General features: G+C 40.8%; 1 protein-coding gene across 1 annotated transcript in view; it reads left to right on the top strand.

Annotated features, from left to right (window-relative positions):
- Positions 1-19,436, top strand: part of GUCY2F (guanylate cyclase 2F, retinal) — a 38,023-nt gene extending 18,587 nt beyond the window's left edge. The window contains exons 11-18 of the mRNA XM_086882392.1: positions 98-246; positions 1,600-1,763; positions 2,068-2,260; positions 2,339-2,513; positions 7,566-7,664; positions 8,956-9,050; positions 10,098-10,183; positions 19,257-19,436. Coding sequence (XP_086738518.1) covers positions 98-246; positions 1,600-1,763; positions 2,068-2,260; positions 2,339-2,513; positions 7,566-7,664; positions 8,956-9,050; positions 10,098-10,183; positions 19,257-19,395 — 1,100 coding nt within the window. The 3' untranslated portion in view covers positions 19,396-19,436. The remainder of the gene's footprint in view (positions 1-97; positions 247-1,599; positions 1,764-2,067; positions 2,261-2,338; positions 2,514-7,565; positions 7,665-8,955; positions 9,051-10,097; positions 10,184-19,256) is intronic.
- The last annotated feature ends 1,040 nt before the right edge of the window (positions 19,437-20,476 follow it).

The raw sequence follows: 20,476 nt of genomic DNA on the forward strand, positions 1-20,476 counted from the left end.
AGAAGCAAGCCAGGGACACACGAAAAGGTCCATGTCCTTTGCCCCTACCAAGGCCCTCCATTTTACAGTGTGCTTCTCATTCTTCTCTTTGCCACAGAAATTATAAAGAAAGTGAAGAAGCCCCCTCCCCTGTGCCGCCCAAACATAGCTCCTGAGGTAGCCCCCCTCACATGCATCCAGGTAATGAAGCAATGTTGGGCTGAAGCCCCTGAACGACGTCCAACCTTTGAGGAGGTATTTCATAAGGTCAGTGAATAAAGAAGCTGCTGTAACCCCTTTGTTTGCTCTTGGCAGGGAAGTAGTTTTTTGTTTGGTTTTGGGTTTATTTTTTGATTTAGCTCAGTTATTTAAGAATTAAGAAGTTGCAGAGCCCTAGAGTCCTGACTTAGGGGTAATGAAACAGCCCTGATATCTTCAGATTTGCAGTGTACCTGCACAGATGGTCTCATGGAGATGAAAGATTTGTAAATTATGCACCTTCAGAACATTTTTTTTTTATCTTCTTAAGTCTTTAAATTGTGACTATGTGACTATAAGGAAAATTTTCCAAAGACTGTTAAAGACAAAGATACAACATTTGGCATAGGAGGTCTCTCAGTTCCAGATTGGTGAAAGCTTGTATAATATCCCAGAGAAATATGACTGTACCTGAGGCCTGTTTCAGCAGCTTTCCCAGATACCTGTTACTGTCCAGTCTTAGGAACAGGTACTGGCAAAATAACCCCCCTTTCTGATCAAGCAGTGTAGTTCCTGTGTTCTTATAAGGTCATAGAATCATAGACTCATTAAGATTGGAAAACACTTTTAGGATCATCAATCATCAAGCCTGTACCACCACCATGTGAACTGCTAAACCAAGTCCTCAAGTGCCACATCCACACGTTTCTTGAGCACTTCCGGGGATGGTGACTCCACCATTATCCTGAGCTGTCTGTTCCAAACAGGCTTTACAAACCCTTTCTGTGAAAAAAATATTCTCAATATCCAATCTAAACCTTCCCCGACACAATTTTAGGGCATTTCCTCAAACCACATAAACAAATGTCCACAATTTTTATCTTTGGGTTCTATGAAGCTGTGAATAATTTTGAAACCAGTGATTCCACTACTGAGTCTAAGACAGCCTCTAAAGCCACAAATTATCCAAAAGTTCCAGAGGCTCAACTTCAGGTCAGGAGGAGAAAGGACAATTCAACAAAGAACTGGGAACGGAGCTGGCAGAACACATGCATGTCAGTGTGCAAATAAAAATAAAAATATTCTAATTCTAATAAAAATATTTGAAGTGTTGATAACACCCTGAACTTTGTGCCTCTGAATGCAAAGATTTGCAAGTTACCCTATAGATTGTTCATAGGATAAATGGGGTTGCAAACCTGCAGCCTGACATAACTCCAACTACTATAAGGTTGTATTTCATCTAACCCTTACCGACTGATGCAAATTCACCTTCTAATTCACCATTTCCTTCATCTTTTAACTCTTCCCGTTAGAAAAGCCAGTCTTTAGCGCTGACACTGTTCTTTGTTCCTTTCCAAACCCAGAGAGCTAGAGTGGTGTAAAGAGGCAGACAAATAACTCTTCAGTTTGATTTTCCAGTTCAAAACCATCAACAAAGGGAAAAAGACCAATATCATTGACTCAATGCTCAGGATGCTCGAGCAGTACTCAAGCAACCTGGAAGATTTAATCAGTGAGCGGACTGAAGAGCTAGAGGTTGAAAAACAGAAGACAGAAAAACTGCTGTCACAAATGCTTCCACCGTAAGTACGGGCTCTTTAGGTGGTAAAAAATCCTCAGGAAACCAAACCAAAACCACCCCAAAACAAACCCACAGCCAGTCTGGACAACACCCTTCCCCAGATGTGAGCAACATTGTAGACCTGACCATCAATTTTGACATGCACCTTCAAATCAGAGTAAGAAACTCTAATCAATGCTGGTTACAGCCGTATAGAACTTTCTATTTAGTGGAAGATCTGAACACAGAAAAACAAGAGCCTGAGCTCTTCAGTATGCACTAGGAAGGGTTTGGTCCTTGCCATCTCTTTTGTGTTGCTATTTCAGATCAGTGGCAGAAGCCCTCAAGACTGGTGGCACTGTGGAACCGGAGTATTTTGACCAGGTGACCATCTACTTCAATGACATTGTGGGCTTCACATCCATTTCAGCCCTCAGTGAACCCATTGAAGTAGTTGACCTTCTGAATGACCTTTACTCACTGTTTGATGCCGTTCTTGGAAACCATGATGTTTACAAGGTGAGAAGTGATTTTATTCTGTGTTTCCTTTCCATCATTTTCAATTTCTATATTTCTTAACGTAATGGTATTTGCTAGGTGGAGACAATTGGTGATGCCTACATGGTTGCTTCAGGGCTCCCAAAACGGAACGGAAACAAGCACGCAGCTGAAATAGCCAACATGTCCTTGGACATCCTCAGCTCCGTGGGAACATTCAAAATGAGGCACATGCCAGACATCCCCCTCAGGATACGAATTGGGCTTCACACAGGTAGGCAGCAGCATCCGCCTGCACCTCAACATCAGAGAGCTCCTTCTCAACTGCATTTCCAACTCTGAATGTTTTCTTCATGCCTGCCCTCCAAAAAACACCCTTACAAGACACTTTAAAATCTTCCACATCAACAAGCGAGTTCAAATGGGAAAAACAAAACCCAGAGATGGTCTGTGGAAGAAAGTGGCTTAGTAAAATTTTAGGGAGAGGTTTGTGTATTCTGTCCCAGCCAGGAACTCCATCTGGCATGTTAGTCACAAGCATTTCATTGTATGGATAGCTCTTTAACGTGCCACAGGACCTTCAGAGATGGGATATTGAGACACTCAACAATGTCTTTGCAACTCTGTTCTGAAATTAAAAAACGCAGAAACACTGACATATAAAGTAAAAGAAGAAAAAGGTTGGAGATATTTATTATAGGTAGGATATGCTGAAAGAAAAACATGATACAGCTCATAAAAAATTTATGTGATAAAGAAAATATTATCTCTCAAGTAGAAATCATAATGTATTCAATCAACAGAAAAGTTGCTTGTTTAAAATGAAAGAAGTTGCATATATATATATATATATATATATATACAAAATGTAATTAAACTCCAAAGTAAAACAAAAACCCCAAAACAGTAGAACTACAGTTATATAAGTGAAAGTATTTTAAATGTAGGAAAATACATCTGCTATTATCATGAATCTGTATTTGTGTAAGATATATGAACTTTCATAATTTTTATACATTTTTAGTCAACCATTAAGAGATTTTTTCCAGCGGTTTGTCACCAGATTGATTTCCTGCCTCTTCCTCTAAAGTGGGAAGCCAAACAATGACTAAGAATGGCCAGGAGTCTGACCCAATATTATATGGGTCATTATATTATATATAATTCAATATTATATTTAGCCTTCTGCTTATCTGATAATATCCACACTTTTACAGCTTTAGCATGCAAGCATTTTGCAGATGTCAGTATCCTAGTCCCTGATGTACATGTTGGGAAACAGAAGCAGAGTAAAGGAAGTACCTCAGTCAGAATATCCCAAGAACAGAGCTGTGCCTTTAGCAGAGTTAAAATCAGTATTATGAATCCTAGACCTTATAAGATCGTCTTTTGTAGTTATCTCTAAAACACATCCCCCTATTTTTTTTCTTGAAGTTTGTGATTCTTAGTTGACCCTTCACAGAAGTGTAAAGCATTGAGGAATGATTGCAGGAGCACTGTGTGTTTTATACTCTGTCAGAAATTAGATGAGACTACAGCTGCAGATTGTCTTGCCCAGAGCAGGAGTCTCTGGAGCACAAGCAGCATATTTTCAACATGGAAAGAGGGGAATTTGCTGTGCAACATCTGCTGCTGCCTGTTGACAGCAGTTCTGCAATGTATCTCCCATGCAGTTGGCCAAAAAATACATCCCTAGGTGATGTCTAAAGGGGGTAGTAACCTTTTTGTTTGTTTTTGTGAACTCTTGATATCTGGAAAGCAGAATTGCTATGAACTGTTGTATTGGGTGTGAGAGGAAGAAGGGGGAGGACTGTAGATTTTGTTTTGCACAGATCTGGAAGCGTCATAGTGTCATGGGAGCAACCACAAATGCATATTCCAAAGCAAACCAGCTCTCTGAGCCACAGAGCTGACAGCAGAGTTTGATTAACCCTAGACCCTGTTTCTCCTGAGAAAAGATGCATGAAGAAGGAGTTACCAGCATCATGAAAGCCTTGGGGAAGCTCTTGGGGGAGAGGAGAGCTTGGCTGACACTTTCACTGTACTGGAAATGATGGAGAAAGGGTGTGACCCCCAGTCATGTACTTCAGCTGCTCTTGTGCCAAGAAGAGCTCACAATGCCCTCTCAGAAAAGGCAGTAAATGCATTTTGGGCATAGGCTGCCCATGTCTTTTCAACCCTGAAACAGACAGCTGCACCTCTGGGAACTTCTGATGGCCCATGCCCATGGTCCGCTTGTGGCAAAGCCTGGGTAAGGCAAGAGGACAAGACGACCGGTGTTTGGTCTGCATATTCTCCCCTGCTTTAAACACATCCAGGAATCTTGGCTGTCCTCTCTTGACTTCACTGCAGGTCCAGGATAACTCAGCTGACTCAGCTGTTTCCCCACTACCCTTGCCTGGGCTGGAGCAGGACAGTCAGCGAGAGCAGTGATGAGAAAATGAGCTTTTCCACGGAGGCTGAAGATGATTTGTGTATCAGTCAGGCTCTCTGGCAGTCAGCCCTGCACTTTGATCTTTACTTTTAAACTCTGCAGCACTGCTGATGGTCCTTGCAGAGTCTTAGCCAGAGCCTCTCATTAACTGACCCTTGCAAGCCCTGGCACTTCAAAGCAAACCTATGAACCTGTGTAATTAAACAACTAGGTCATAATGTCCTCATCACAGGGTCTCTGGTTTCCTCTGAAACTTGTAACCGTGGGAGATTTGCCACTGGAAGTTTTTCTTAGCCTTCTGCTGAAGCTGTTTGGAAAATGGGAGCACACACAGGAGGTGAAAGCAGTGAGCAAATTAAGTCTTAGATGCTTTCAACACAGGGAGCATGTAATTTTGGGAATGTTTATATGGTTGGGGCTGGTTTTGAGCTGACAACTTTCTGCAATGGGACAAGATTAAAAGCAGTATTCTAGAAAGATAACACCTCGCCCTATAAATCTTGCCTCTCCTATGTTGTGAGCTTTGAAGAAATGGCTGAGTGATTGCACCAACAGAACCTGAATTCAGGCACCCACATGGAGGTGTTTCCAGGACTTTTAGGGAGCCTTCACTCATTTTGAGGACATGTAAATGAGCCCTGTAAAGCTCTTCACGTGCAGGAGTGGAAAAGCTCTTACGGCTCAGTTGACCACATTGACTTGGTCTCCACTGACTACAAAAGAAGCTCATCTGCTCTTATTTGTGCTTCTTAAAATGGAATCACAGAATCATAGCATACTTTGAGTTGCAAGGGACCCACAAGGATCATGGAGTCCAACTCTCGAGTGAATGGCCCATACTGGGATCAACCCCATGACCCAGTGTTATTAGCACCATGCTCTAACCAATGGAACTCAGATCCTCCTCAGTGAGGGCTCTTTTTTCAACAGGAACTACCTTTTTGTGTCCTTGCAACACCTATTACAGAAGGAGCTTTGGTCCTTAGTGAGATTTCAGACTGCTGCTGTCATATTATCACCACAAAAAGAAGAGAGTCAGTGTTTTGTGAGATAGTGTTTTCTCAGGGAAACCTCTTACTGAAGCATGAATAAGAGGTCTCAAACAAGACCTTTTTCTGTGTATATGTCAAGTTAGCATGCACACAATAAAGACCAGTTAGGGAACTGTAAGGTCCTTGGTTGAGACTATTGACAGTGCCTTTACAGTTGTGTATAGAAGTGCCTATAGATGAAAACCTGAATTAAACTTCCTCTAGTGGATATAGTTCCTCTCCTGAAAAGCTTGAAATAAATTAGAGAGTACTGATAAAGATGGGAATTAACTTGTGAGAGATTCTGAGGAACAGTGTTTTGTCCGAGGCACACTGACAGTTGAAAAGAAACCCCCTAAGTCAGGTTTTGATGATCTCCAGCAGCCTCTGCCTGCTGTGTTTTATCCAGTTTGATCCAGTTTGATCATGCTGCTCAAGTCCTTGTAATACTTTTTGTATGAACCATTCTTCCTCTCTCTTTTATAAAATCTTTTATCAAGCAAGGCTTCATCAGGCAGGAGTCAATACCCTTCTTACCTCTGAGTTTGCATTCTCATGAAGTATTTTAAAATCCAGCCACTTTGGGTAGCCTCAGCTTTTCAGAGGTCACAGCAAGAGGGGTTCTTGTGAAGTTCTCCATAGCTTTCAACTGTGGAGTTTCATTGTCCATAAGATAGATCTGAAAACTATATGAAGAATAATTTTTTTTTAAATAATGCTAAAATCATCATAAAATTGCACTGTATTAAATTAAGTAACTGATCACTTCAAAATTATGATACAATTGCTACTATTTATATTATTACTGTTTTAAAACAAACATTTTAATCTATAACCATTTTATATTATGAAAACCCAAACCTATGGCATCATTTCAGATACTGTTGACGATATACAATGTCCACATCTCTTGTAATCTTGCATGGGAAAAGATTTCCTAGATACCAGTTATACTAAATATTAATTCAGAGGGATCATGACATTGAAAAAGGCAGCAAAGCCTGAAAAGGCATATCTCATGAATGCATCTGATGGAAAATACAGAGAGTCCTTCCTTTTGTCTGCAGGAAACCCCACACCTTATCATATTGATTTTTATTTTTCCACTTATTTTGCAGACCCGATATTTTTATTGTAGGCAATGGAATTTAGCATCTCCTCCTTCAGAGTACAGTCTAAACATTAACTAAGCTAAATGCCCCAGATGAAAGCTGTCTGAGCTGCTTGGCTTCCACACATTTTATCTCCCAGTCTGTGCACGTTCACGTGGATCCTGCACACATACCTCTCCCTGACAATTTGGCAATGATTCTTTGGAAGATACTTAGGAAGTGAATGGATCTTGTATAAAAAATGAGTAAGAGGGAAAAAACAGGCCTTGACTAGACAGGCCAGCTAAAAGTGTCTTCTTTTCCAAGGAGGGGACACAGGGTGGTCCAGAGTATGGCTAGCACCTCTGGACAACAAAGACTGATTTTTAATTCTGTTTCAGTGGGTTAGAAGGCATGTCACAGGATCTGAAATTTAGTTTTCTCACGTGGAGAAAGACCTTTTAAAAATGAGATTATGATAGTCCTTGAGTTTCTGTGAACTCTGAACAAAGTTCTCCCAGATGATGGTGAACTGAGGACCTACCACACACGACCTTTCTCTGACATGAAACACCAGAATGAAATCCAGAGCAATTCTTAGCTTTTGACTGCTTGTAGCAAGCACCAAGGCCAATGAGATCTTTAGAAAAGCTTCTTCTGCATTCCCAATTGATTTTTTGAGTATCAGAGGAGAAGATGAGATTTGTTTGTCAGTGAACCCCTAGATTTATGCAGGACCATCAGGGTAAGGCAGCTGACGTGTCTTTCAGGGCCTTGCGTGGCAGGCGTGGTGGGGCTGACCATGCCACGGTACTGCCTCTTTGGAGACACGGTGAACACGGCGTCAAGAATGGAGTCCACGGGCCTGCGTGAGTATTTGGGACAGTCAAAGAAAGGGGAAAGTCAAATGACAGAATTCAAAGCAGCCTGAAGGAGAGGGCACCAGTTTTGCCATTGTAGGTCAGCCTTCAGGACCCTGCCTTCCAGCTTCAGACCTCTGACTCGAATCCCATCAACCAAAAACAACATGAATCTTGCCCTATCTTCCTCCAATATGGTTTGGATCTTGATTTCAGTCAGTGCTAAGAATCCTTAATTCAGAGCTGTTCTTGCTCAGTAAAATAATGCATTTACCTTTCACAACCAGTACAAAGCAAGGGTTGAAGCACGTGTGGGCACTGCTTCCATCATACCCATAGAATGTCCCACTGAGACTGGAGACAGCAGGAGCACTGCAGGTACAAGAACATTGTTACACATTAATAGAAATTCATGTAGATAAATAGGAAAATAGTAGGTTAGTCTCTCAGGAAGTGTGGCTCATAGCTGTGTGATCTTCCTCTACATATTCAAACTGATGTTTTTCTTTCTTATTATTATGGAAAAAAAATTAATCAGCTCATACCCCATCCGTCAAAGGGGAAGGCAATGTGATTGACAAAATTGAAATAAAAGCTCAACAAAAAAAACTATTTTGGGGGGAAATGTTTTAGAAATATTTCCTGGCTTGTTCACACAAGCAGAACAATAACAAATTTCAGTGAGTTCCAGCAGTGGCTGTAAAACAATCTGGGGAAGATGGGAATTCAATAAAGTTCTCCACCTTTGCCCTCTTTGTTCATAGACTAAATGGCAGCTCTAGGTGGAATAAATAACCAAAAATCCAGACGTATCTACATGCATAGCCACATTTTCTTTATGTTCCCTTGCAAACTCCGTCTCTCTGCTCTTCATCCCAGCTTTCAAATTATGTTGGGTGTCTTGAGCAGGACAGTTGGCTATTTTTCATTTCTTTCTCATTCCCTAGTTATACTGTGGCAATAGATAAAACAGCAACCTAGCTGACAGTGTTACTGGAAAACCACTTACCATCTTTATGAAGAGATGGACTTCTACACTGAGTGTGTTTGGTATCCTTCTCCAGGGAGCACCCAGAGTAGATCTCCTCTCCCCCTGTGCTCTTTACAGCCCTGCCTGGAAGAATCAGTCAGCATTAAACTCCAAATAGAGGAGCACCACACAGCTACACAGCCACACACCTTGGGGTTGGAATTGGAGCACTCCCTCTTTGGAGCCCTTCTCCTTGTCAGGATGAAGCAGCGGGGAATTCGCAGCATGTGTGCAGTACACTGATCCAGCTGCTTTGCTTTCTGTTCCCAGCTTACAGAATTCATGTCAGCCAAAGTACAGTGGATACACTTCGGAGTCTGAATGAAGGCTATGAAATCATACCCAGGGGAAAAACAGAACTGAGGGTAAGAAGGCCAGGGCTGTGTGAAACACCTTCACAGGGAACTCATCTCGCTTGAGGAATTTCATATTAAGATCTTTTTGGCCTTCATACACCAATATTCAGCTGAATCTTTCCAAAATTGTCCCTTTCATTTGTTTCAATACATTAGGTGGTTACTGAAGGACTGTGGGATCAAACAATCAGCTGTATGTGCTGGTACTTATATAAGTACTTATATAGTCCTCTATTTAGTCCACCCTTGAGAGAAGCTGCTACTTTTCAATGTCCAAACAAGACATTAGTGAATAATTCAAACATAATTTCTACCCTTACACAGTCAATAGACAGAAGTAGGAGCTTTCCTTTCCTTAAATACCTAGAATAAAATGCCTAAATATGGCCTCAGGACCCTCAACAATCTTACATGACAAGTGGAATCATGCAAGTTCATATGTCTGCAAGTAGAGATCTGGGGTAAATATTCCAGCCTTAGTCAATGGAAATAAACCTTTACATAGTGGGAATAAATTGTCCCTTCAGGAAATTATTAACCTGAAGTACTTCTAGGGTCTAGTTTATGTGAAGATGAATGTTGGTTTTCCTCCCCTTTTTCAGTCAAGGGTGATTGACTCTCATATAGGTGCCTACAGTTCATCAGGTGCATCACACCTTGAAAGCTAAATCATCAGTGGTGGGAGAGGAAGTTATTATTCTGATACTCAGTTCAGAATGAGTTGTAAAATCTCTCAATTAATAATGCTGGTACTGCCAAATAAGATGATTAGTGATCCTGTAGTTTCCAATTTCTGTTCAGCTGTGTAGTTTCAATGACCCAAATCAATGAGGGTAATTTGTAAATGACAGTTGGAACAAGGATAATGAATATCCTCTTTCAGGAAAATGAAACTCAAATAATCCCTGAGCTATTCTGAAGGACAGCCCAAGACTTCCAGGCATGGTCTGTCTCTGGATATGTATGAAGCCAGAGAAACCTAGTGAGGAAAATTGCATATCAAGCAGAGGACAGTCAAAGAGCTGCTTTTTATTTGTGTTTTTGATTTCATTTCAGGGTAAAGGAGTAGAAGAAACATATTGGCTGGTTGGGAAAAAAGGCTTCCAGAAGCCCTTACCTAAACCTCCTGAAATAAAGCCAGGGTAAGTGTGACTTCATCACTGTCCAGGACATTAATTAAAAGGTCTCTTTTGGAGAAAGAAAGCTGAAATTCTGTCCATCCATGTTATCTGTTTGCAAAGTCTATATCAAATTCCTTACATGTTCAGGCCTAGTACTGGGACTCCTCAGTGATGCAGTTCCTCCAGCACCACTCCTTACTCAGTTCCCAAGAAATGACATGACATGGAAACTTCTGCTTCTCCCCTGTATTCCCTTGGAGACTGAACACCAGGGAATTCCTCCATGAATCTCCTTCCTGCTCTGTGTGCATATAGGAGACACATGGGCAGGAACACTTTCAGGTCTCTGGCGTCATCAGTGTATAGGAGACTCAAGATTTTTCTCCCTTTCTATCAAATTCCTGCTGAAAACATCAAACAAAACATTAACCTCATTCAAAGTATTCTTCCCTTTCATTCTAACAGAAGAATAAGAAAGCTTTGTGTTACAAATTTATGGCTCTGTTATGTAATCGAATATTTAATGTTGCCTCCATACAGATGGAGGTGAGAGAAGATTGAGCACTCGAAATTCATTAAGTGGTTTTCTAGCTTTGCAATGCCTGACTTTGCAAACAGAGTACTCCCTGTTCAGCTGTCACTTGCTGTATGCCTGGAAAGGATGTATGTGGACATAAAAACCAGGAGTCAGATTTGTTTGACAAGAACAGCGTGGTCACCCACATTGAAAGCAGACAGCCTTGACTCCCTTTATGGACAATAAAGAGAAATACTTTGCTAAGGGGTCTGATTCGATTGGCTTTTCCAGGATGCCGGTTTTGTTGAGGTCCTAAAGTAACTACCTCAGAGAGTGATGCCTGACAGCAAACAAGGTCTGTTTTAATGTAGCTCTGACTTCTCCTGATCAATATTGCTCAACGTATTGCCTCATTCCCTCTTAGCAAATAATGAAGAAAAATTCCCCATTTCCCCACATACTTAGGATCAGAGGATCTTGAGGATCCATGTGTAACCTCTGAAGAGTCCACCCATAACACTGCAGAGACAGAGGTGATCTACTCTTGTCCCAAGGTGCAGATCCTCATTGTTCTTTTGTAGTATCTCTGTCCCCACAGGTCATGCAGTTGTTGAGTGATTTTGGCAGTAATCAGAGGAGAAAAGTAAAGTTACACAAAATCATATTTGTCCTAGCAAAGGGACAAAATTGAACTTATACCCCATATAAATCAAATGTCAAGTTACAGAAAGAAGTAACTGGATGTCGAAGCAAAGCAAATATTTGGAGAACTGCCTCATGCATACGCTGTGCTGTTACCAGATAGGTATCAGACATTATGTCCTGTTTTCCAGCCTTATCTTGATGATTCATATTTTGGCAAAAAATCAAGAGGCTGAAAGTTGTTTTCTCTCTAGCTGGCCAACACGGTGGTTTCAAGTCACTGCCTTGTATAATTCCACAGGGATTTCCTCATTTATAAGCTTTTGAGCTGAAGAAGGAAATGCTGAATAAATTCCTCTTCTACTTATTTCTTTTCACTCTGTCCTGAGGCAATTTATCTTCTCTTGGGCATTTCCTTACCACGAAGTCTATGAGCACTGGTATTTATCTCGTGCTTTATATGGTGACTTGGGCAGCCTAAACATCTGCAGGTGGCAGTTGTGGTGGCCACGCTGAGAGATGTTTCCTACTAAGCGAAGGTTAGTACATCATGTTTGGTCTTATGTCCATGCTAGGGGACTGCAAACCTGTGGGCCATGGATTTATGGTCTGATCCTATGAATGGAAGCTTTTGAAGTTCCTATTCAAAGGATAAATCCTACATTCTTGGTCTGGTCAAACCTCAGTTTTACCTGGTTTTCATGGCAGGTTTGGGTTAACTTTGCATGACACACACCAGGACAGCTCTACAGCTTCTCTAGACCTTCCCTTGCTTCAAGGCAGATTTCTACACACACACCTGGTGCTGCACAGGAAATAATGGCAGACTGGACAGAGAAAAGGCATAACAAAATAAAGAGACAGCAAAACCAAGCGTGCCAAGCAGTCAAGCAGCAGACTACCTGTAGGATAGACATTCTTTTGAGATTTCAGTAGGGTAGGTTTAAAGGAAGGCTGTGAAGTTTCTTTGAGGGTACACCAGCTGACTATCTGGGAGGCTGAATTATCAGACATGGAAAAAGAACAAAGTTGTGAGTATATAAACATATACTCACATGGGATATTTGAAGTTGGCATCCTGTGATGCTTTGGGACAGGCAGCATATTTTCAACTCCAGTGGAGCACTCATTTTGTCCAAAAAAGCAGAAAAGATATGAGGTTATACTAAATTACCAGACACAAGCCTAACCCGGACTAAATTTCAGATGCATTTTGCAAAGCACTGAAAAAATATCTAACACTAGGAAAAATTCAATGGCTAATGAAATTCAGAAAGGAAAAGAAATCTACCAACAAACCAAACCAAACCAAAAAAAAAAAGCCCAAAACCGGAACAAAATCTAGAGCCAGAATGATTTTCATCTGCCATTCCAAGGAGATGAGTGACATTCTTGGTCTTCTGAATTTCCAACTTTTACTGTCCTGGTTCAGAAGTTCTTTTCTTTGGTACTGAATACAGTGTTTGAAAGCATCAGAAATCCTCTATCCCAGCAGGTAGTTTTATTCAGAAACTTTCCCTTTAAATAATTTAAGTTAACTGCAGGGAAAAAAATTAATATAATTCAGCAAAGATACATATTGTCAATCCTCTCAAAGGCTTTTAACCATTCACCCAATGCCTAACTAGAGGGCATATGGGAGTTTTTGATTTTTAACATAAACCCAGATCCCTTACCTTGTATGAATTCATGCAGTGAGTCCAGAAGGGTTGATAGGTCTTCTAGCCCACTACCACTCATGGTGATAAGTGCAACCTGATGTGTGACACCACTGAAAACTGAAGATGCAGCCAAGAATAAGTGAGAATTTTGGGGCCCTCTCATCCTCACATGCATAAGGATCAGCCCTGGAGGAAGCACTGAGATCCTTGTTTAAAGATAAATGGGTGAGAAACAGTGAAGGATGCTCCAAGGATCCATCTCCCAACCCCAAGTGAGAAACACCTTTTTATGAGCCAGGAAAAAGACAGTCATTAAGACAAAATTTTTTTTCTTCTACCCAGTACAAGGTTGTTCTTGCTTTGTTGGAGCACCCTGGTTGGATCCATAGAGAGGCTCTAGTATTGCTGATGTGTCTCTCTGAGGAGAAAACTAAAGCACTTTCACTTGGACTCCTATCTGAAGTCTGCCAAATGCACTTTTAAATCAAAAATAAAATAGCTTGTGGACCAAATAGCAGTTAAAATCTCTTGTTGTCCTCTCATAGCTGGAATTATACAACAACATAAAAATATTTCCTAAATAAATTTGGTATAACATTTAACAAGAGCTGTTCAGAGAAATCAAAGCCTCCTCTGTCTCATAGGCTTGATCATGCAATGTCAGGACACATGTGTTTTGCTTCACACCCAATCCCTTCGCTTCAAATTATTTCTGACTGCCTAACACAACAGCAGAATGAAGACAAAGAAGTATTCTGATCATGGCTGTGGCATAATGACAGTGAGAAAGAAGACTTTTTCTCTGAAATCTGATGGAGGATGAGAAAGGGAATGAAAGTTGGTGACTCATCTCCCTTTCAACAAGACTGTTTGACTTGTGATGTGATTGCACCAGCTTTTATATTTAAACAAGCTCTTCCTGAGCAAGCTGAAATTTCTGGGAGAATTGAGTGGAATATTACAGAATTTGTGCTAATAGCAAGAAACCCTAACTGCAGTGCTCAGAAAGGAAGCCAAGTCAGAACTTCACAGATTTTCTCCTGCTGGGTTTGCAAGCAAGGTGATGGGAAGAGAGGACCTTGGAAAACTAACATCTGCCTCCAAAAAGAGGGTTTTTTTTCCGAGGCTGGAATGGATAATGCAGAATCAGACCTCTCCAGATGCTCAGACATTTGTGAGTTCAGGAGATGTGCAAGTTCTGTTTACACTGGTTCTTTCTTTTTGCTGTTGTGCAGCGGCTGAAAGTCAAGTCACTGCCAAACATTTATTTGATACTTGTGTGAGCAGTGTCTGGAGGAGGACCTCAGGCAGTCTAATGCCATGCTTGATCACCAAATACCCTGGCCAGGCCTTCACTGTCTGTGTGTCACAACCTGCTGCACTGTTGTGCAGACACAGCAGCAGCCCCCTCCACTCCCCTGTGGGTGAAGTCCTGCTGGGTGGACTCAAAAACCAAACACCTGACGCTCACCCACATGTGGCTGAATTTTGTTACTGCTTCCATAAAGGGTCTGGACACAAAGACTCCTCTTCTCCCTGCAACAGTTAGGATTTAATCTTATTAAAAGTTATTTACCTCCTTCTGATCTAGTCACCTTGCATATCTTTTAAGAGTCAGTGCAGAGAAAAAGATATTGCTTGGCAGTTCTTCTGCTTTGGGATAAAACTCCTGCTGTGGTCCAGCAGCACCAGATTCCCTTCACTAGCTCAGAATAGAACCCAAGATATTTGGCTTAGATGGAGACATCTCTATTGCAGATAAAAAAATACCAGGGAGTTAAATCTCACCTGAGTTGTAGATTCCCAGAAGTCATTCCTTGTTGAACTCATCAGGATTATATCTTCCTGGCTCCCTCTCCTTGGGACCCAGCCCTAAAGGCACCATCACTCATGAGAAAGTTTATAAACAAGGATCAATGTTTCTAAAAAGAAGAAACATGTTCCCAGATTTAGATAAGGCATGGGAGGATAAATTGTCTAGGCATTTCCATTTGTAGAGCAGAACTGGCCAAAGACCTGAAACTTGGCTCTAGCCTCCCTCAGGAAAGGCTGTTAAATTCAGGGACAACTGGCTTTCTCTTGGGACTGTTAAATAGGATTTCCACCAGGAAATGTGCCCACAGCTTAGCAAGGTGAGAGCTTCTGAAAGCAACATCCCTTGAACAGAAAAGGCACTGAAGCAGGAACTGAACTAACCAAATGCAAAGTCTTCACTGATGGTTTTTTCTATTCCTCCCTTTAATGAATGGAGGAAAGTATCAGTGGAATAATGGAATCATTCTCCCAGGAGTCATCTTATTTAATAGATTCTGGAAACAGCCTTGATATAGTTTGTACTCCTCAACAAAGTGATTGATCTTGTCCTGGCAAAAGTGTCTAAGAGTGCCAAGAGCTCTCTGGACACTTAAAATTTAATTAGTTGACCTCATCCTTTGCAGTAAGTTGAGTGGGACAAGAGAAGAATTAATAAAGCCAGAACGAGGACCCATATTTGTTTTCCTTTCTGTCACCAGAAGACATTTCCCTTTCCCTCAGTCTCCATTACAGTCTGTTCTTTATTTCAGATGAAACTGAACTGGTTCTTTCTCTAATGGCCTACCTGTTCACTGCAGGTATAGAGCTCATGGGTTACTCCCGGAAGAAATTGCTGAGTTCAAAAGGAGGAAAGCTGAAAAACTCCTTGGCAAAAGGGCCTAGATCTGAGGTAGTAGCTGTAGGACAGTCCCCATGTAGCTCTGCTGTTTAGTGTCTGCTTGTGTGTTATTTGTCTGCACTTTACTGGTTTTAGTGTCTTTTTTTCCCCCGTTCCCTCTATTTTTCTCCTTTTATATATATATATATATATATATATATATATATATATATATATATATATGTGTTATTATTCTAACATGTTCATTCAAGAGGTGGTTGGAACAGCAGCAAAGCTATAGCCTTGTTGGGTGATTTCCTAGTGAATTTATAACCTAGTATCCTATTAATTCCTGGGAGACTTCGGGTATTATTATATTTATCTGCAGTGTATTATCAATCCACTCTGTGTTGATGTTCATGGTGCCAGGAAGAGCCCAGTACACAGTAAACACAGAGATAAAACTGGAGTTTAAGCCTGGAAAAATCCAAATTGCCTACTGTTGTTTTTGTGTAATGCACATCTCTTGCCTACTGTAATTCCACGCCTCATGACAGAAACAGGATGCAGCTTTGGTATTCACCATTATGGTACTGATGGGTACAAGAGGTAATGGATTTATGGTTTGGGTGGGACTTGGAAGTCACATGGAATATGACAGCATGACCTGATCCAGTAGGTGTTATCAGAGCAAGGCTACCATAGAAGCATGCACACTTGCACAGGTGTGGTGTCCCCTGGAAACGATATATGAGCGGGGATTTTTAATAATATCTCTAAAAGCACTGGTAATGCTTCTGCTCAACTCCTCTGGACGAATGTGTATTTCATTTCCACTTCCCTAAAAAAGGAGGGGTGAATGAAAACTCAGAGTGTCTAGATTAGTTACAAACCCTTAAGACACACCATATCAGGCTGACAGATTGCTATGAAGACTAAAGCTCCAGCCAGTTTTCTCACAAGGATAAATCCCAGCAGGTAACTGTTGGCTGTGTTTCTTTTTCCTGAACATATCTTTTAAAGATTCAGGGTGTGTTACCAGGCTGGTTTTTTATCTCTCTCTTAACCGATATTTAAATTTTTGTCTGAAATTCTCCCTATAAATCACCTAAGGGAGGAAAATCCTCATTAAAAAATAAAGTAAACAAAACTATTTGAGTATGGGACACAATCTGAAGAGACCTGCATAAGCACTACCGTATATGAAGCGCTAAATATGAGCTCCAAGGCACAGAAGACCACCCTGCTGATTTACACCTAAGAGTACCAGCTAATCCTCCAAGGCCAGACAAAGAGGATCTCACACTTGGGCTAGCCCTGCTTGACAAAACCTGCACATACACTGATATATAAATATTTAGTACATATATCACCTACAGATATAGGCTTCCACACTGAAGCAGGCTGATCAGCAGTATATTATGGAAAACAGAAGGTCCTCATTAGTCAACTTGCCTTAATCCATTGGAAATAGTGGAAAAATCAATAAGACATTCATACCTTTATCTTTTCAGTGGTCCTAGTTCAGTCCTTCTTGTGTGCAGGAAGCTTTCAATGAGGCAATTAAGTCCTCAACAGCCACTTATTCCTACATGCCTGCTTGGTGGTTCAATGATGTTTCTAGCTAATCTATCTTAGAAGCTTCTGATGAAAGGGACTATGCTGCCAATAACCTTGTTTTTCCTTGATGGTAATAAAGGAACATTATACAAGGACCTCAGATGCAGTGATCTATAGTCCATTCACCTAATTTATGGTCCTATTAGTCTGGGACCTTAATATGCTAGCAGTCCCCCAGGGTTCTTGCTGCAGTACAATAGGGACCCCCATCTTGGAGTAACTGTGTATTTTGGAGTTTTCATCTGGCCTGGAGTCTAGAGGAAGGTCAAGACTTTGCTTCTCCTGCTCAGGAGTCAATCCTTTAACCTTGAAAGAGTGGCTATAGACTCTACTGTCCTTGGTGTATTCTTGATTTCAAATACAAGTGATGGTTTCTGGCTGGATCCTGATAAGAAAAACCAGCAAAGCGTGAGGAACACCAGAGTGCACCTCCAGTTACCTGAAGATAAACCTCTGGGCTATATCATTAGTGACCTTTATCTTTTGTCCTATGGTAGGGTCTGTGAGCTTAACATGGACCTTCTAACCCACTCATGCAAGTGGGATTCAGCCCAGAGCACCATGGCTGTCACAGACACTTGTGTAAGGCTGGTACAACAGCTATGTAGGATAAACCATGGCATCAGATGCTGCTGGCATCAAATCCTCAGGCAGATGAATCCCATCTATAGCCTCTTACAATACTTCTGAAAAGGGGAGAAGGATTTCTCTCTTTAGCTTCAAGACACGACAGAGAACTGTGTCACAGAGAGGTCAGTGATTCCCTAGGATCCATGGATAGGTCTCAGCTTGTAGATGAGACTTAGACCCCGTGCAAGAACTCATTGCGGAGTTCTCAGGGGTGAGATTTCACCCCAGTGCGATTGGCGAATTTATGGAGGGACCCATTTTATGTGAATCTTAGTACAATCTGAACTGCTCTCTGCTGACTTTAGACGGGTAAGCATACAGGTGGTGTATCCTGCATGGACAAAAGCACCAGCCTTTGATTACCCAAAAGTACTGATGTTCAATTTTTAAAGTTTTTTGGGGTTTTTTTTTGTGGTTTTTTTTTTTGTTACTAAAGGATTTGACTCTCCCTGAATTCTGACCCTTCATCCTATGAACTCAACTTAGTGACAGGAGAGATCCCTTGGCATTCTTTCTTTTTCAGGAAATACAGTAAATACCCAAATAATTGCAGCTTGCTGGCCAAACCATTGGCTGACATGGTGCAGCTGACCAGCAGATAAGATCATATAATCATAGCATAGCTTGGGTTGGAAGGGACATTTCAAGGTCATTTAGTCCAATCCCCCTTGCAATGAGCATCCTCATCATAAAATATTTCTTCCTTACATCTAGTCTAAATCTAACCTGTTTTAGTTTAAAAATGTTAGCCTCTGTATTATTTCTACAGGATACCCGCTTCATGTAGTGGGTTTTTAATATATATTTCTATTCTAAAGCAATTGCACCTTCATTACACAAAAAAGATGGTGCATACAGTTTAAGCCATACATTTATGTATATATACAACTATTTATTATCTCTTTTGTATTAATTATTTTTATTAATTATTAATAAAAATATTAATTCTAATAATTATTTATTTCTACTCTTTATGTAATAGCAATGATGTTATTAGTAGGGATTAGGATTTAGCTCTTTTTGGTTTACAACAGTTGGAATGGTATCTTCTTCTGTTACACACAGTGAATCTTATTCTATATGATGCTTTATCCATGACAGGGCAATTGTAGATTTGAGACCTTCCTACAGCCCTGCCATTTGCTGAGCTTCTGGCCTCTTACAAGTCCTTGATATTTATTTTGTCTCTGAGAACCCCGTTATGTTATAATGAATTTGCACCCACCAACTGATGGTGGCCCAGGACCTGGGCTTGATGAACTCTTGAAGTATTGCAGCAAAAGATCAACTTCAACTGCACCATTTAACATTTCTGCTTTGGCTGACACAAAATGAAAAGTCATGCCTTGGTGAGAAGAGCTGCTAACTCCTCTTTCCTTCTCTGTTTTGCAGCCACAACTGGCCAGATGTACTGACCAAGAAATTGAAATTTGTCCTGAGGGACACAAAGAGGACACTAAGAAAAGCAAACTTGAAAGAGCTGGGAATCGTGAATGAGGCTGGAATAAGTTTTGGAAAGGATGAAATATGAGAAGAACACTGCAAAGAACTAGTGAGATCAGGAGGAACACCTTGAAGCCAATCCAACAGAGCCCACACTCTCGATTTAGCTCTCAGCCAGCCCAAAGCAGTATAATTAATGAAGCCTCTTAGCTCTTTCAGAGACTGAACCTGAGCAGGCAGATGAATCCAGACCATCATCTCTTGTGAAACTGGGCACCAGCTCAGAGCCGTATGTGTGTTTTGGGAGGGGTGCACTGGGGAGGAAAGTGAGGATGATAATGATGGTAGTTCCTGTTCCTCACGAGCAACTGTCACAAGGATGAACTCAGTATTTTGACTAGGTCTGCATGGCAGCACTAACAAGTCCAGCTGCCCCTGGGCCTGGATCCAAACAATAATGCCAAAGTGCTAAAATGGTTCGACTATTTTATGTTAAGTAGTTGTTTTCCTGTTGCTATTGTGGGAAGGTCTGGTTTCATGAAAATGAGTGCAATTGAGAAGAAAATGTTTTGGACAACAACAAAGAATATCTTTACTCCCCCACAGAAATTTTGATTCAAAATGTTCTGCTCCTGTATGTCAACTTAAGCTGAAATATTTTCCTTCAAATTGACATTTCATCTGCAAATGCCAATTTAATGCTATTTGCAAAATGAAATAACAGTTTTGAATTGAAACAGTTTGGTATGAATCAATATTTGTTTCAAATGCCAAAATGAGATTCTGCTCAAAATGTCAAAATATGTCATATTCGCAAATCCAGATCTAAATTGCAAGAACTTTTTTTTTTTTCGCTTTATATACACACATATACAGGATATCTAAAACACTTTATGCTTTTCATCCCAAAGCAGGATGAAAATGGAATGCCAAGATATTGCAAAACTGTGATGCAGTTCTGTTAGCTGAGTAGTACTAATAAAATATGAGCTTTTTTTTCCTGCAAAAGTGGGGCTGAGGGAGTGAAGAGAACATCATTAAAGCAGTGCAAAGCCTAAAACTCATCACTCTTTTTCCCTTCCAATCTCCAAGTGGTCTCTAAGGCACTTGTCTATAAAGTAAGCCCCACTGTGGGTAAAACGCTTTTTGTAAAAAGGCCTACATTTGGC

The sequence above is a fragment of the Cyanistes caeruleus genome, chromosome 3 (assembly GCF_971803275.1).
Source record: "Cyanistes caeruleus chromosome 3, bCyaCae1.hap1.1, whole genome shotgun sequence".
NCBI classification, from domain to species: Eukaryota; Metazoa; Chordata; class Aves; order Passeriformes; family Paridae; genus Cyanistes; species Cyanistes caeruleus.